General features: G+C 35.0%; 1 protein-coding gene across 1 annotated transcript in view; it reads right to left on the bottom strand.

Moving 5' to 3' along the window:
* Nucleotides 1–18,268, bottom strand: part of LOC100378250 (receptor expression-enhancing protein 1-like) — a 42,995-nt gene that overhangs the window by 18,336 nt on the left and 6,391 nt on the right. The window contains exon 2 of the mRNA XM_006825879.3: nucleotides 5,822–5,894. Coding sequence (XP_006825942.1) covers nucleotides 5,822–5,894 — 73 coding nt within the window. The remainder of the gene's footprint in view (nucleotides 1–5,821; nucleotides 5,895–18,268) is intronic.

The following is an 18,268-nucleotide window of genomic DNA, read 5'->3' as shown; positions in this document are numbered from 1 at the left end:
GTGAACTGCAATGTTTTAATAGATAGGATAGGCAGCAGCTTTAAAAGACTGTTATTAATCTAAAATAAAAGATTAAGTTTTAGATTTTAATCTGATTGATACAACGAGGAAGCGATTGTCAATTACTACCACCATAGATGCCTCGTAAATCTAGCGCTGACTGCCGTTTTTCAACATTTATAGCCGTGAGATATCTACATGGTTATCAATAGCAACAAGTACTTACTATACTCTATATGATTCACAATAAAGCATGCCCAATACAAGGCCTAAACTATGCTATTATTTGAAAGTAATTACATTCACCATAATTTCTCTATTAGAAGCGCATATCAAATAAGAAGTGTATATAAATCATAAATAATATAAATTGCTGTATACTGAATCCTGAAAGTATGACTTATTTTGATCACAGAAGAAAAATCTCTGTAATCTACATAAGCGCATATGCTATTAATATATGAAATATGACAGGGCTCAACATTCATCAAGGACATAGAGGCCACGGAGGCGATTGCTGCAATACCCCACCTAACTGCCTTGATTCCTTTCAGTAAAATTTCAATCATTTTTTTGGCCTTGAATTTGGATGACTTCAGAATACCAAAGTTCAAGTCCTAAAATACAGTATAACATGATAAGTTGTACAATGGTCTCTGTGAAACCTGAGCCAAAATTATTAATTATTCAAATTTGTGATGGCAACACTTGCATACATGATCTATTCACATACATCTGTTGTAGAATAGGACAAAAGTGTTTTATTCCGAGGCCACATGGTATCTCAGGATTACCTAGAAACCAGTCATAACTCTCACTCCTATAGACTGACCATTCACTTAAGACTGGCATGTTATTTGAAATGCTTAATTATAAGCTCAGTATAACCATGGCAACACATGCTATCTTTGCATATCTTTGATGTTTCCTCTTTTGGGAGTTGGACATTCTTCAATGATTCTCCATATCAAATGAAGTAATCAAATATTGATGAAGATTTAAACCATCCCTGGCTATCAAAATGAACATTGGTTGCATAGATGTGAACAAATCCTAAACACTGGCAGCACTGAACATTGGTTGCATATCAAATGAAGTAATCAAATATTGATAAAGATTTAAAGCATCCCTGGCTATCAAAATGAACATTGGTTGCATAGTTGTGAACGAATCCTAAACACTGCCAGCACTGAACATTGGTTGCCAATCAAATGAAGTAATCAAATATTGATGAAGATTTAAACCATCCCTGGCTATAAACATGTTTCTTGTGTCATCATAAGTTCACGGTTGGAGACAAATAAAGATCTGTGCACAGTAAAAACTAAATCTCAATGTAATACCTCTCTTGCATGATCAATAAATATTTATGTCAAGACAATTAATCCACAACATATGACTACATGTATGACACAAATTCTTAATTAATACTGTCAGCACCAATCTTTGGTTGCATGCTTGTGAATGAATGAATCCTAAACACTGCCAGCAATGAACATTGATTGCATAAGTTGTGAATGATAAACTGCATCACTAACATTGAATGTGTGCCAGACTATTTATGTTACATTTAACACTTTCATTTGATTTGGGATAAACTGCATCACTAACATTGAATGTGTGCCAGATTATTTATGTTACATTTAACACTTTCATTTGATTTGGGATAAACTGCATAAATAACATTGAATGTGTGCCAGACTATTTATGAACAATGAACATTGATTGCATAAGTTGTGAATGATAAACTGCATCACTAACATTGAATGTGTGCCAGACTATTTATGTTACATTTAACACTTTCATTTGATTTGGAATAAACTGCATCACTAGCATTGAATGTGTGCCAGATTATTTATGTTACATTTAACACTTTCATTTGATTTGGAATAAACTGCATCACTAACATTGAATGTGTGCCAGACTATTTATGTTACATTTAAGACTTTCATTTGATTTGGAATAAACTGCATCACTAACATTGAATGTGTGCCAGACTATTTATGTTACCTTTAACACTTTCATTTGAGTTGGAATAAACTGCATCACTAACATTGAATGTGTGCCAGACTATTTATGTTACATTTAAGACTTTCATTTGATTTGGAATAAACTGCATCACTAACATTGAATGTGTGCCAGACTATTTATGTTACATTTAACACTTTCATTTGATTTGGGATAAATTGCATCACTAGCATTGAATGTGTGTTAGATTATTTATGTTACATTTAACACTTTCATTTGATTTGGGATAAATTGCATCACTAGCATTGAATGTGTGTCAGATTATTTATGTTACATTTAACACTTTCATTTGATTTGGAATAAACTGCATCACTAACATTGAATGTGTACCAGACTATTTATGTTGCATTTAACACTTTCATTTGATTTGGAATAAACTACATCACTAACATTGAATGTGTGCCAGATTATTTATGTTACATTTAACACTTTCATTTGATTTGGGATAAACTGCATCACTAACATTGAATGTGTGTCAGATTATTTATGTTACATTTGAACACTTTCATTTGTTCACATTGGATACAGCATACAGTGCAACAGAAATGGAATCTCGTTACTGAACACACAAGATTGCGCCAACACTATTCCACAATAAATCAGCACGCACTGAACTAAACTAATCAGGAAAACCTCTATCTCACTATCAGACCCCCTTGCAGATACTTGCAATATTTCTAGGAACACTGCTAGAGTTTTATGACCTTTGACCACTGGAAAGTAAGAACACTCATTTATAAGAAAGTCTCACTGTATGCAATCAAATAATAATTCACTGCGTTAAAATGTAGATAGCTTGTAGGCTGTTATGATTTACATATTTCACACAGTTTTTTCATTCATAATAATAAATCTGACTTCAAATTTGAAAGTGGTTTTATCCATTCATTGTGCTTTAATTTGAGTAGTTATCACTGCACTCTAGTTACGCATATTGATGAAAAAATGGCTGTGTCTAGCTAGCAGCATCTGCTTGTTGGGATTTAAAGTGCTTAAGTCGAAACAAACACCGCTGGCAATGTTCCTTGAAATATTGCAACGGCAATCGATTGTGAGATGGACTACAAACATAGACGTAATCATCATACTGTATTTGTGGTATTCTTGTGATGACCTTATAGTGTGGATCACATAACTGTTGTTAATATGTGATGACTTGCCAGCTTGAGAAATTAAAATCAAATCCAACAATGACATCAAAACATCTGAGAGTTAATAACTGTATGTAAATAGTAAGCAAACAAGGAGACTTAACCACCTAGTTATGCCTGTTTTTTTTAACAACAGTTAGAGTCCCAATAATTCACAACCTGTGGTGTTAAAAGCTTTTTACCTGTCTAGTAAAGAGAAAAAAATACCATGGTAACAAGATTACTACTAATAATATTCAATCATAAATTTGAATAATATAAAACAGTATCAAATACAGAGTGGAAGTTAAAGCCAGCTCTCATTAAAGTAAAGTAAATTATGCTACTAATTGCCACTTGAATACCAAAATCCTGAAATATACAGTATTTAAAATAATTGGACAAAAATTTGTTTTGAGGTCAAATATATATCAACTTGAAAGGTTAATCACTGTTTTTGGATTTGCCGACACATGCTTTTATCAATCTTGAAAAGGAGTGTTTGATGTTTGCTGTAGTGAAAAGGGGATGATGTTAGTTGAAGTATTAAAACATGTGTGCAGAATATGCACCAAACTAATATTAGTCCTGGATTTGGTCCACTGAAAACAAATAGTATAATCTCTTATTACATAAATTACTTCTGCTTGAAAGATTCATTTAGTTACGAAGGAAAAAAAAGACAGTGAAAGAATAACCATAGACAATGTCTATCAAATAAGAAAAAAAACATGACAGGGAGTCATTTATTACATCTAATGTCAAAACAACAAGATCTATCTTGTACCATACATTGTATCATCATTACTGTGTTGACAATCATATCACCATAACAACCATTAATTAAGTGTTATTAATTTTCTCACTCTTAAAATGTATAGAAGGCTGTGACAGTTTTAAATATAATGTTGTGTTTCCGGCTTTGTGGAAAAAAAAAATCACAAAACAGTCATTGTTGATTGACTGCTTTATGATCGAATAAAAAGAGCGAAATCATTTTGATGATGAACTTGGCTGCCAGCATTAGCAGACAGGCACAGAGTCAGGAATCAACAAAATTCAAATGACAAAATGTGAATGAAAATAAACGTCCAGTATTCAATTTTCTGTTCAATATTTAACAATGTGTGCGACTTTCACTATTTTAGCTGAAAACAGAATATGGTGACTGATTTGCAATTCAAATAAATGGGAAAGAAGTATTCTCACTGGATTTACCACTTAGCGTTAACAAATTTGAAGCAAGATTAAGGTATCCTACGCTAACTGACCTATATTTTGGAAATAAACAATCGAAAAAAGCAACCCTTGAGTATTAAATGAAGAAGAAATGGTAAGAAGTATCATTTCCCTAACTGCAAACTAACTGTGGGACTGAACTAAACAGAGCCCCATGTAGTGAGTGTGTCCCACTAGATATTACGAAACTACTCTCTTGCTAGACTGATTATTAATCATTCTTGACAGTTTCTATGGTAACGGAAGAAATGGAAACTGTGCAGCGAACCTCTGACTGTCAATCATGATTCCATGCCAGTGAAGTAGGATTGGGGCCATTTAAGGGCACTGTTGCTGAATAGAAAAAAAATAATTCTATCTTCCACAGACCTGTACGCAGATATATTTACAAATAATGAGATCATGTACACGTAGCAGTACAACAATTATACCAATTCAATTTGAGTAAGGGCTACTAATAATTTTAAACTCAAAGAAAAAAAAATCTTATTTTTTAAAGGGTGAAGTAAATATGTCAAGGTGATTTTCCATGGAGACTTCATAGGAGACATCATTATTAGGAGTACCGGTAATGATTTGACGATAATTTGACCTTTGACCTAAACAGGCATCATGTCTGTTCACATTTACTAATATAAAAAAAATCTTCCGCCGCTCAACATTTGACTTCTTGTATTCCATTTTATTAGGAAATTTAAAGACAATCCTCAAGTAGTAATAATGTTAATTAATTAATCTTTGTGATACAATTTTCAGGTAGACCAAAAAATAACTTGGATTTTGTGAAATAGCTTTTTTGATTGTTTTGTTCTGTTTTGGGCTAAGTACAATAAATATTTTATTTTGATTCTAGAATAATGTGAAACCCACAATCATGCTCGCCAAAGAAACAGTTGAAATTTTACGCAGTTTTACAAAGATAAATGGCCACCAGCTGGTTAAGTTTCAAACTAATGTGAATATGAACACTTTATTGTCTTGTCATTAAAGCAAATTTAAAAAGAATCAGTCAAAGAGTGCATGAGAATAGTATAAATAGCTAAAAGTAACAGTGCCAACTTGGTAAACTAACAGATAACGCATCAAATAAAACTAAAACATTTATTAATATTAAAGTGCAGTAATCAGCGCGCTGCGCATGTGCGAAATATTTGGTCTCATATAAACAAAGATGGCGACTTTTGCGCAGATCAACGAGTACAAACTGAGACGTTTCCAAACTTAAATTAGGCAATTTTCATGTGATTGAAAGGTATCAAAGGAGTCACCGTCGGTAATCAGTGCAAGTCAAACCTCATACTTGTGATTTCCGATTGAAGAACGCATTGGATTGTGGGAAAATCATGCGACGACTACCGCGCTTTAATGTCATTCATCTATCCATACATAGTTACATACGTACGTTCAACAGAGATAATACTTACATATTCTTTGACATTGCGTGTCTTGACGGCTTTATATGATGCATAGGCAGGATACAGTGTGCCAAACACTAAACTACAAAAACAAAGAAGAGTAGACTCCAATTAGTATTATGTATGCATGTATAATCTACTGTCATTCGTAATAGCAGCTGAAGACAGTCCCAATGATGTAATCAGATCACACATCATGTAAAGGTATAGGCATAAGGCTTTTGAATGCTATAATTTTTTCTCACCACAAATTTAGGTGTAACATTTTTAGTTAATTTTTTAGTTACGTTTAGACAAAATAGACACAATTTATCTACCTACAGGTCCTGATATAAATTTAAAAAAAAAAAAAAAATTTAAACAAAAAGAAATTTTGATGTTACCGTACTCGACTGCATTAGCGCCCATGCCCGGGCAAGCGTCCACCCCCCACTTTTGCGCAATTTTTATATTTGGGGTCACATTCGGCAAAGCGCCCACCCCTTCAAAATGCAACTAATTTAAAACTTGGTCTTGCGTAACGAATCTTGGTAATCGTTTTTTATATGATACAGCATGGATATCGACCGCTGTGAACATGTTGTGAATGCGTAGAACACGGTAACCGTGCGTAAACTACGCTTCGACAATGACCTGTTAATACAAGTAAAATGTGGTAAATATTTCATGCCATATACAGTTTACCTCTCAAAAATGGCTAGTTACTAGTTTTTTGGAAAAAACTTTGTCGTTTATTCGCTGAAATCAATTCCAACAGATCATACTTCGACATCGATAATTCACTTCCGCATTGCGTTACCGGAACGTCTTCGGGAATTTCCGAAGAATTGCGTCAGTACAACACAGCATTGTGATTGGTTAATAACCAACTTGACCCATTAGGTCAAAGGACGCCGCTGCAGGTGCAATCTGCAAATGCATCATGGCGGAAAGTGATTTTCATCGAGAGTTTGCGTACGATCCAACACCTTCGTGAGTGGAGATAATATGACAATTTTGACTTCGACTGTGTTCCAACAGACTCAAATGTTTTTAATTTCGTAAATTCTGGTGGTACGTAATTAATATTTTAATAAAATGTGCATATTTGTTGTGATCATTTCTGTTTCTTCATTGTGAAAATCAATGACGACTCAACTAATTTCGTAATTTGATTTCCTTCAAAGACGTAATCTGTCACTTGATGAATCAAATTTTTCATTTGCACTCTTTTTCGAGGGGGGTGCTCGGGTAAGCGCCCACCCCTAAAAAATCGTGATTTTCTGAGTTGAGGCCCCTGGGCGCTAACGCGGTCGAGTACGGTAAATATAGAGTAGGTAGTGAATCTTGAACTGAAAACAGACACATATAAATAAAAATAACTATCCTCAGTCGTAATAAATAGTATTCTAAAATGAATACCAGTATTTATTAATGTTAAATTTGAAGGACAAAATTTGACATTAAAGTTCGAAAGTTTAAACCACCCAGAATTATGAAATGCTATAAATAAAGACCCCAACAGATTGAAATAAATTGTATGCCATGAACTTTTGACCTGTGCTTTCTAACATTAATAGACTGTGTCATTATTTACAATATGGTCAGAGACTCTGTAATGGAATGCTTCAATAGAATCACCAAAACACACTCTCTGGGTGAAATGTTTATTATTAGTTTGATGATGACATGTGGAGTGAGGTCAGAGGTCACACAGGCACCTGCTGATCTTATCTGATCTGTTCTATTTCATCTTTGAAAATGTAAATCTTTGAAGGTAACAGAGTGAAACCTAGCATTTAAAGGCTCAGCTGTTGAACCCTGGGATGACTGTAAACCATTAAATATTTCACAATTATGATGGGACAATGAGACTTAATGTTTTAAGTTGCAATCCGTATAATTCCTAATTATACCTATTATTCCTTCATGGTGAGATGGTCCAATACCAGCTGACAACCTGAATTTGAAGATAATTCTTTCCTTAATATCTCCAATGCCCCCTGCCATTTGGTAACCTTGTACATAATGCTAAAAGTAGACAACCAACCACATAATGACAGACCAATTAGTGTCAAAGTGAGTGTCAAAGGTCACTCAATAATAACAATGAGACCCCCCCCCCCAGTCCCCAGTTACATATGGTGGAAGGAATAATTTTGTCTAATCCAACAAGAATATCGTACTTAAAAGTACATATTCTATGGTCAAAATAATCAATATTTTAAAGACCCATTATACAATAAATGTAATTTTTTGTCTATATGTGCTTCTAACAAAAAAAAAATACATTGCATTTGGTGTAATAAATGGAATATTACTTATTTTGACCTTAGAAACACCTCCCTTATTTATGTCAGTGTATGCACTAATAATAGAACAAATTGATAATTCCATTATCTATATTCCACAGGTTAAAACAGCATAGAATGAATAGGTTCTTGAACAAATACAAAACCAGAGGCAACATATTACTCAAGAATTAAAAATTATTTTGTAGCAGCTGTTAAGGTCAATTTTGATGATCAAATTGAAAGATATTTTTTTTTTTCATTAAATAGTCATACTGACTTGATACATGTTTAGGTGAGCAGCCGACAAAGCGGTGTTCATAAGCAAAGGTTTGTCAGATTTTGTCTGTGACCAGGGCAGGAAAAGATGGAAAAGAAGAAGTAATGAGATGGTAATCCAGTGGAAAAGAACCAGATTATGGATTACAGATTCAATGAGGATTTCTGTCGCTGGTACACTGAAAATGCCACAAACAATATTATTTTACGAGAGTCAAGAATTTTCTTTGAAGTGGTGAAGATTTCACTGTCAAATTACAATAACTTAGAGCAGTAAATTACATAATGGAGTTATTAACTTCAGATGCGTATATATGGGATCCTGTAAAATACCTTATTTTAGCTGGAATTAATTTTCACTAAATTGACATTTGGGCTGTCTATTTTTACTAATTTTTCATGAGTTACATGTAAAATATAGGAGTACTTCACTGGATTTTTTTTCCACTACTTCATCCCAATAGCGAACACAGTATTGAACTAATGACACCATATTACTGAACAGTAGAACAATACACACAGGTAAACAAAGAGTGAAGCACCATGGCCTATTTTCTAGTGACATGAATATTAATGATTGGCCTTGACATAGCTACACAGGGGGAATACAAGCCTGTAATCCAACTAACTGACAACCATACAGCTGTTGTCAATTCCAGAGCCAACATTTATAATTTTATCCACATAACTGATCTTTCTAGATATAAACACTTTCACTTTTGACCTCAATTTTGTTTCAGAGTTATTGCAATATGGCTTGTTTACTTTTAATTAATAATATATTTTTGCTGAAAAATAATCCAGTAAAAATAATTGTTCATTACTGAAAAATAAAATACTTTATTTCAAGAGGATAAAATTAAAAATTATCTCACACATGGGACTGAAGCTGTATCAAAAGCTATGTTTTTTAGAAAAAATAAATTGCATCTAAACTCAAGTAATTTACTGTGATTTCACCCAAGGCGGATAAAATGAAAGGCAAGCTACGCAAAGACAAAATGGATATGTTGTGATGAATGCATTAAATAAATCCTCACCAATACTGCAATAACAAGTAATTGCATTACATAGTCCCTGTGAGCTAGCAAGTTTAGAAAAATATACAAGGTTTGAACATGAACAGTCAGAGGTCAAAATGTAAGCCCCCTCCCCAACATAGAAACCAATGCAAAAATAAATAGTTTCTAGGATTTTATCTTCTGAGCATGAACTGTTCTAAAGCACCAATAAAAATGTCATAATGGTATCACCTTTCGAAACTGAATTCCATCAAGATTCTTTTTATAAAAAACTGAGCTTGTTAAAAAGATCAATGTTTACCACATAGCATTGCAGGGAGAAAAGTTTTAAAGAGAAACATGAATGTAAACCACAGGGAGTTCATGACCTTGGCATGTATCCTATGTCTGTAATAATTGCCAATCATATGCACACTGCACAAGCTATAATCAGATACACAGACAAGATTACCTGCCAGGGATGGAAAACAGCCAGTAAATTACTATTCTGTACATAAATTCACTGACTAAAAGCAGTAATTAGATCCAAATGCAACTTGAATTACTACCTTCATAGAATTTACAGTTTTGCTCAACGCTTGCAATTGCAAGTCTATCATATCACTGTAAAGCCAACCACAAACAAACAGTGCCCTCTGGTGATCATTTTGTGTAAAGGCAATACTGGTGTCAAAATATTATTAAAATTGTAATTCTTTAGGATTGGCAAAAAAATGTCTTGACGCAGCAGATACCAAACACCCAGAGTTTACTGCAATGTCTTTGTATTAAACAGTCAATTCAAATGCAATCAAACAGACTCCTAAACGATTCACCATTAGCTGGATGGCTAACACTGTTAAGCAACTGACCATTAGCTGGATGGCTAACACAGTTTACGACAATGTCTTTGTATTTAACAGTCAATCCAAATGCAATCAAATAGACTTCTAAACCATTCACCATTAGCTGGATGGCTAACACTATCAAACAATTCATCATTAGCTGGATGGCTAACACTATCAAATGATTCACCATCAGCTAGATGGCTAACACTTAAATGATTCACCATTAGCTGGATGGCTAACACTATCAAACAATTCATCATTAGCTAGATGGCTAATACTATCAAACGATTCACCATTAGCGAGATGGCTAACACTATCAAACGATTCACCATTAGCTGGATGGCTAACACTATCAAACGATTCATCATTAGCTAGATGGCTAACACTATCAAACGATTCACCATTAGCGAAATGGCTAACACTATTAAACGATTCACCATTAGCTGGATGGCTATTTAACACTATCAAACAATTCACCATTAGCTGGATGGCTAACACTATCAAACGATTCATCATTAGCTAGATGGCTAACACTATCAAACGATTCACCATTAGCGAGATGGCTAACACTTAAATGATTCACCATTAGCTGGATGGCTAACACTATCAAACAATTCATCATTAGCTAGATGGCTAATACTATCAAATGATTCACCATTAGCGAGATGGCTAACACTATCAAATGATTCACCATTAGCTGGATGGCTAACACTATCAAACGATTCATCATTAGCTAGATGGCTAACACTATCAAATGATTCACCATTAGCGAGATGGCTGACACTATTAAACGATTCACCATTAGCTGGATGGCTAACACTATCAAACGATTCACCATTAGCTGGATGGCTAACACTATCAAACGATTCATCATTAGCTAGATGGCTAACACTATCAAATGATTCACCATTAGCGAGATGGCTAACACTATTAAACAATTCACCATTAGCTAGATGGCTAACACTATCAAACGATTCACCATTAGCTGGATGGCTAACACTATTAAACGATTCACCATTAGCTGGATGGCTAACACTATCAAACGATTCACCATTAGCTGGATGGCTAACACTATCAAACGATTCACCATTAGCGAGATGGCTAACACTATCAAACGATTCACCATTAGCTGGATGGCTAACACTGTTAAATGATTCACCATTAGCTAGATGGCTAACACTATCAAACCATTCATCGTTAACGAGATGGCTAACACTATCAAACAACTGACCATTAATTGGGTGGCTAACACTGTTTACTACAATGTCTTTGTATTTAACAGTCAATCCAAATGCAATCAAATAGACTCCTAAACGATTCACCATTAGCTAGATGGCTAATACTATCAAATGATTCATCAGTAGCTAGATGGCTAACACTATCAAATGATTCACCATTAGCTAGATGGCTAACACTGTTAAATGATTCACCATTAGCTAGATGGCTAACACTATCAAACCATTCATCGTTAGCGAGATGGCTAACACTATCAAACCATTCACCATTAGCTAGATGGCTAACACTATCAAACGATTCACCATTAGCTGGATGGCTAACACTATCAAACCATTCACCATTAGCGAGATGGCTAAAACTGTTAAATGATTCACCATTAGCTAGATGGCTAACACTGTTAAATGATTCACCATTAGCTAGATGACTAACACTATCAAATGATTCACCATTAGCTAGATGGCTAACACTATCAAACTATTCACCATTAGCTAGATGGCTAACACTATCAAACGGTTCACCATTAGCTGGATGGCTAACACTATCAAACGATTCACCATTAGCGAGATGGCTAAAACTGTTAAACAACTCACCATTAATTGGGTGGCTAACACTGTTTACTACAATGTCTTTGTATTTAACAGTCAATCCAAATGCAATCAAATAGACTCCTAAACGATTCACCATGAGCTGGATGGCTAACACTATCAAATGATTCACCATTAGCTGGATGGCTAACACTATCAAACAACTGACCATTAATTGGATGGCTAACACAGTTTACTACAATGTCTTTGTATTAAACAGTCAATGCAAATGCAATAAGACTATTGGAAAGTGTGTACATATATGAACAGATTATTCGTAGCACCATCATCATGGGATCAAGTCATCATGATAAATTTTTCATATCAGCAGACTTATTTTTTCGATGCTTTAACTATTTGTCCTCAAGGGAAGTCCCACAAAATACAAAGCAAGAAATGACAATAAAAAATGAAATTGCTTACATGTATGTATATTTATCATTGTCCCTGATGTGACTTTTTTAATTTTGATATAAAAACGACTTAAACATTTGTATTATAGTGCGCCAGTTTATCAACGACACAGCACTTCTTCACTTTCATATCCTGTTTAACCTTTCCACCACCAGACTTTCTTGCCCAAATTTTTTTGCACTTTTTTATATTCTTTAATATTTCTGGAAATGAACCCTAATTTTTGAACCAACAGACAAAATTTGAGTAAATTTTCATATTTTACTCAAAATATTTGGCTATTTTTGTCCCAATTTTTTGATGGAAAGTGCAGACTATAAACAGGACTATCTTGTGAATTTGGGATTAAAAGAAGGAACTGGTGGTGAAAAGGTTAAAGAACCACAATCAGGCTGTATTGAACAATAGTGTAAAGCATTAAACAAGTCTCTGCTCAAAATTTCACCATCTGTAATATAATTGAATTTCTCCCCCGCAGGCAAAATAACACAACATCAAAAATAAATAGAAATTGGTCGAATAAAAAAAATCATTTAATTAGCTTAATGATTTGTTAACAAGTTCTGGGTTTACATGTAATGAATGATGTTTACAGAAACGTCTTCCCAATTTAGTCAAAATTTCTGATAATACAAGTCCCATTTAAATCTTGTGTGACTTGACATGATTTTTTCATGTTTTGCATTTTGCATTTGCAATACATTTTGGGAAGAGTAAAACCAAACATATTTTGTTTTTTTGGCTTCATCATTCTCATATTCCTACCTAAAATTAGAACTCTGCCCTACAAGCCTATATAGTCTAATACAATAACCTTTGCCAGTTTGTTACTCAAAAATACAAGACAAGAGGTCTTTCACCTGCATTTGTTTAAACGTTGAACAGCTGCCATTATGGAGGCTAAGCTTCCGATACCCTCTAGCAGTCAAGAGGTACAGAAAGTTGCAATTAAATGAAATATGACAGAACGATTGTGCTGAGACATAGTGTGGACCGTTCACTACTAGAAAAGCTCAAGATTTCATTTTTAACGCTGCATGTTTGCAGCAATAAAATTGTGTGACTCCACAATAAAATTTTACTGATACAGAATTTTTACGATTTTCCCTGACACCCAAATTTAGTTATTACTAACTGCAGGCGAGACTTTGTCGCAAATTCTGATCCCTTGATTCCTGACCTTCTTTTGAAATTGAAACTTTTATAATATACCTATATTTGTAGAGTCATAATTAACATAATTGTTGATTAAATCATCTCAACACTGTTAAACGATTCACCATTAGCTAGATGGCTAACACTGTTAAGTAATTCATCGTTAGTGAGATGGCTAACACTGTTAAATGATTCACCATTAGCTGGATGGCTAACACTGTTAAATGATTCACCATTAGCTGGATGGCTAACACTGTTAAATGATTCACCATTAGCTAGATGGCTAACACTGTAAGTAATTCATCGTTAGTGAGATGGCTAACACTGTTAAATGATTCACCATTAGCTGGATGGCTAACACTGTTAAATGATTCACCATTAGCTAGATGGCTAACACTGTAATTCATCGTTAGTGAGATGGCTAACACTGTTAAATGATTCACCATTAGCTGGATGGCTAACACTGTTGAATGATTCACCATTAGCGGGATGGCTAACATTGTTAAACGATTCACCATTAGCTAGATGGCTAACACTGTTAAGTAATTCATCGTTAGCGAGATGGCTAACACTGTTAAATGATTCACCATTAGCTGGTTGGCTAACACTGTTAAATGATTCACCATTAGCTAAATGGCTAACACTGTTAAGTAATTCATCGTTAGTGAGATGGCTAACACTGTTAAATGATTCACCATTAGCTGGATGGCTAACACTGTTGAATGATTCTCCATTAGCGGGATGGCTAACACTGTTAAACGATTCACCATTAGCTAGATGGCTAACACTGTAAGTAATTCATCGTTAGTGAGATGGCTAACACTGTTAAACGATTCACCATTAGCTGGATGGCTAACACTGTTAAATGATTCACCATTAGCTAAATGGCTAACACTGTTAAGTAATTCATCATTAGTGAGATGGCTAACACTGTTAAATGATTCACCATTAGCTGGATGGCTAACACTGTTGAATGATTCACCATTAGCGGGATGGCTAACACTGTTAAACGATTCACCATTAGCTAGATGGCTAACACTGTTAAACGATTCACCATTAGCTAGATGGCTAACACTGTTAAATGATTCACCATTAGCTAGATGGCTAACACTGTTAAATGATTCACCATTAGCTAGATGGCTAACACTGTTAAATGATTCACCATTAGTGGGATGGCTAACACTGTTAAACGATTCACCAATAGCTGGATGGCTAACACTGTTAAATGATTCACCATTAGCTAAATGGCTAACACTGTTAAGTAATTCATCATTAGTGAGATGGCTAACACTGTTAAATGATTCACCATTAGCTGGATGGCTAACACTGTTGAATGATTCACCATTAGCGGGATGGCTAACACTGTTAAACGATTCACCATTAGCTAGATGGCTAACACTGTTAAATGATTCACCATTAGCTAGATGGCTAACACTGTTAAATGATTCACCATTAGTGGGATGGCTAACACTGTTAAACGATTCACCATTAGCTGGATGGCTAACACTGTTAAATGATTCACCATTAGCTAAATGGCTAACACTGTTAAGTAATTCATCGTTAGTGAGATGGCTAACACTGTTAAATGATTCACCATTAGCTGGATGGCTAACACTGTTGAATGATTCACCATTAGCAGGATGGCTAACACTGTTAAACGATTCACCATTAGCTAGATGGCTAACACTGTTAAGTAATTCATCGTTAGTGAGATGGCTAACACTGTTAAACGATTCACCATTAGCTAGATGGCTAACACTGTTAAGTAATTCATCGTTAGCGAGATGGCTAACACTGTTAAATGATTCACCATTAGCTGGATGGCTAACACTGTTAAACGATTCACCACTAGCTAGATGGCTAACACTGTTAAATGATTCACCATTAGCGGAATGGCTAACACTGTTAAACGATTCACCACTAGCTAGATGGCTAACACTGTTAAACGATTCACCATTAGCTGGATGGCTAACACTGTTAAATGATTCACCATTAGCTAGATGGCTAACACTGTTAAGTAATTCGTTAGCTAGATGGCTAACACTGTTAAACGATTCACCATTAGCTAGATGGCTAACACTGTTAAGTAATTCATCGTTAGCGAGATGGCTAACACTGTTAAAGGATTCACCATTAGCTAGATGGCTAACACTGTTAAATGATTCACCATTAGCTAGATGGCTAACACTGTTAAACGATTCACCATTAGCTAGATGGTTAACACTGTTAAATGATTCACCATTAGCTAAATGGCTAACACTGTTAAGTAATTCATCGTTAGCTAGATGGCTAACACTGTTAAACGATTCACCATTAGCTAGATGGCTAACACTGTTAAATGATTCACCATTAGCTGGATGGCTAACACTGTTAAACGATTCACCATTAGCTAGATGGCTAACACTGTTAAATGATTCACCATTAGCTGGATGGCTAACACTGTTAAATGATTCACCATTAGCTAGATGGCTAACACTGTTAAACGATTCACCATTAGCTAGATGGCTAACACTGTTAAATGATTCACCATTAGTGGGATGGCTAACACTGTTAAACGATTCACCATTAGCTAGATGGCTAACACTGTTAAATGATTCACCATTAGTGGGATGGCTAACACTGTTAAACGATTCACCATTAGCTGGATGGCTAACACTGTTAAATGATTCACCATTAGCTAGATGGCTAACACTGTTAAACGATTCACCATTAGCTAGATGGCTAACACTGTTAAATGATTCACCATTAGCTAGATGGCTAACACTGTTAAATGATTCACCATTAGTGGGATGGCTAACACTGTTAAATGATTCACCATTAGCTAAATGGCTAACACTGTTAAATGATTCACCATTAGCGAGATGGCTAACACTGTTAAATGATTCACCATTAGCGGGATGGCTAATACTGTTAAACGATTCACCATTAGCTAGATGGCTAACACTGTAAGTAATTCATCGTTAGCTAGATGGCTAACACTGTTAAATGATTCACCATTAGCTAGATGGCTAACACTGTTAAACGATTCACCATTAGCTAGATGGCTAACACTGTTAAATGATTCACCATTAGTGGGATGGCTAACACTGTTAAATGATTCACCATTAGCTAGATGGCTAACACTGTTAAACGATTCACCATTAGCTAGATGGCTAATACTGTTAAACGATTCACCATTAGCGGGATGGCTAACACTGTTAAATGATTCACCATTAGTGAGATGGCTAATACTGTTAAATGATTCACCATTAGTGGGATGGCTAACACTGTTAAATGATTCACCATTAGTGAGATGGCTAATACTGTTAAATGATTCACCATTAGCGGGATGGCTAACACTGTTAAATGATTCACCATTAGCTGGATGGCTAACACTGTTAAACGATTCACCATTAGCTAGATGGCTAACACTGTTAAATGATTCACCATTAGCGGGATGGCTATGTGAGAGAGGTCCACATGTAGTACCTATATATGTAATATGAAAGCAATTGAAAATATCACTTTTTACCAAAAATGACAAAAATATTCACCAAAATTAGAGAATTGAGGATATGATCATGAAATGAACAAATCTGAGAGAGGTCTACCCAAGGTACATATACATTAAGTATCAAAGCATTCAGGCTTGTAGTTTTCAAGAAGAAGTCGAAAAAGTAAAACATTGACACGGACGACGACGGACAATCACTCATATGATAAGCTCCGCTCGACAAAGTCGACAGCGGAGCTAAAAACACAAACGACAGAACAAAAAAAAAACTGGGAATAGAGAAGAAGCCTTACTGGCTGCCCTTACAGTACAAATATTGCCTTCATTTTTTTTTAATAAATCACATACTGTTCAGGTCACTTCATGTAGCTGGGTCACCACAACATGTACACACACCAGGTCTCGTTCAAATTGTGTTTTTTAATTAGGTTACAGGGGGTGGTGGTGTCCATAGTAACAGTACTGTAGAGAATAGAAATGCATGTCCTTGACAGAGGCAAGATTCAAGATGAATGTCACAAAGTTCAACTGAGTTGAGATATTCCATGGCGTGATCTCTCTAGCATTACATACTATAATGCTTTCATTAAAAAATGTACCTCTCTCACATGAGTGCATGTAAAACTAAAAATGTTGTTTTCATGAGTTGCTAATAAGGGGCTATATGCCCATCAACAGAGGTCTTTTCACATTGCTTCACTTCCAAAGCTTGGCCTTCACAATGGTAGGTATACCTAAACAATGATGTTTGAAATGGAGTCAGTTGAAACGAACAGCCACCGTATTTCTTCTAATAGCAACATGTGCTTAAATAAATGAGAGGTCATTTTTAAATGATCCGGAATACAATAAATGTAAATTTTGGGACTTCAACAGGAGGAATGCGATACTTGTGTTTGATAGAATTCTACATGACACAAAAGGAACAGATACCACATATCCCTGCCAGAACAAACCCTTGTCAAGGCACCTCATAACAGATGAGTACAGAGCATCACTCTTTAACTAATCCCCTAGTTGGAATGTCAGCTATACGATATGCCACACAGTCAGTGATTGGACGAAACTAACCATCTGATCTTCAGAAAACAGCTCATGGCTTTTCTTATAACCGCAAAGAAGAAACAACAATTTGGATTTGGGCAAGAATACAACATTTGTTGAAATTAATCTTTA

Source organism: Saccoglossus kowalevskii, chromosome 10 (genome assembly GCF_978046115.1).
Source record: "Saccoglossus kowalevskii chromosome 10, keSacKowa6.1, whole genome shotgun sequence".
Taxonomy (NCBI): Eukaryota; Metazoa; Hemichordata; class Enteropneusta; family Harrimaniidae; genus Saccoglossus; species Saccoglossus kowalevskii.
The sequence above is the reverse complement of the archived record's forward strand: the minus strand, read 5'-3'. Positions and strand labels throughout refer to the sequence as shown.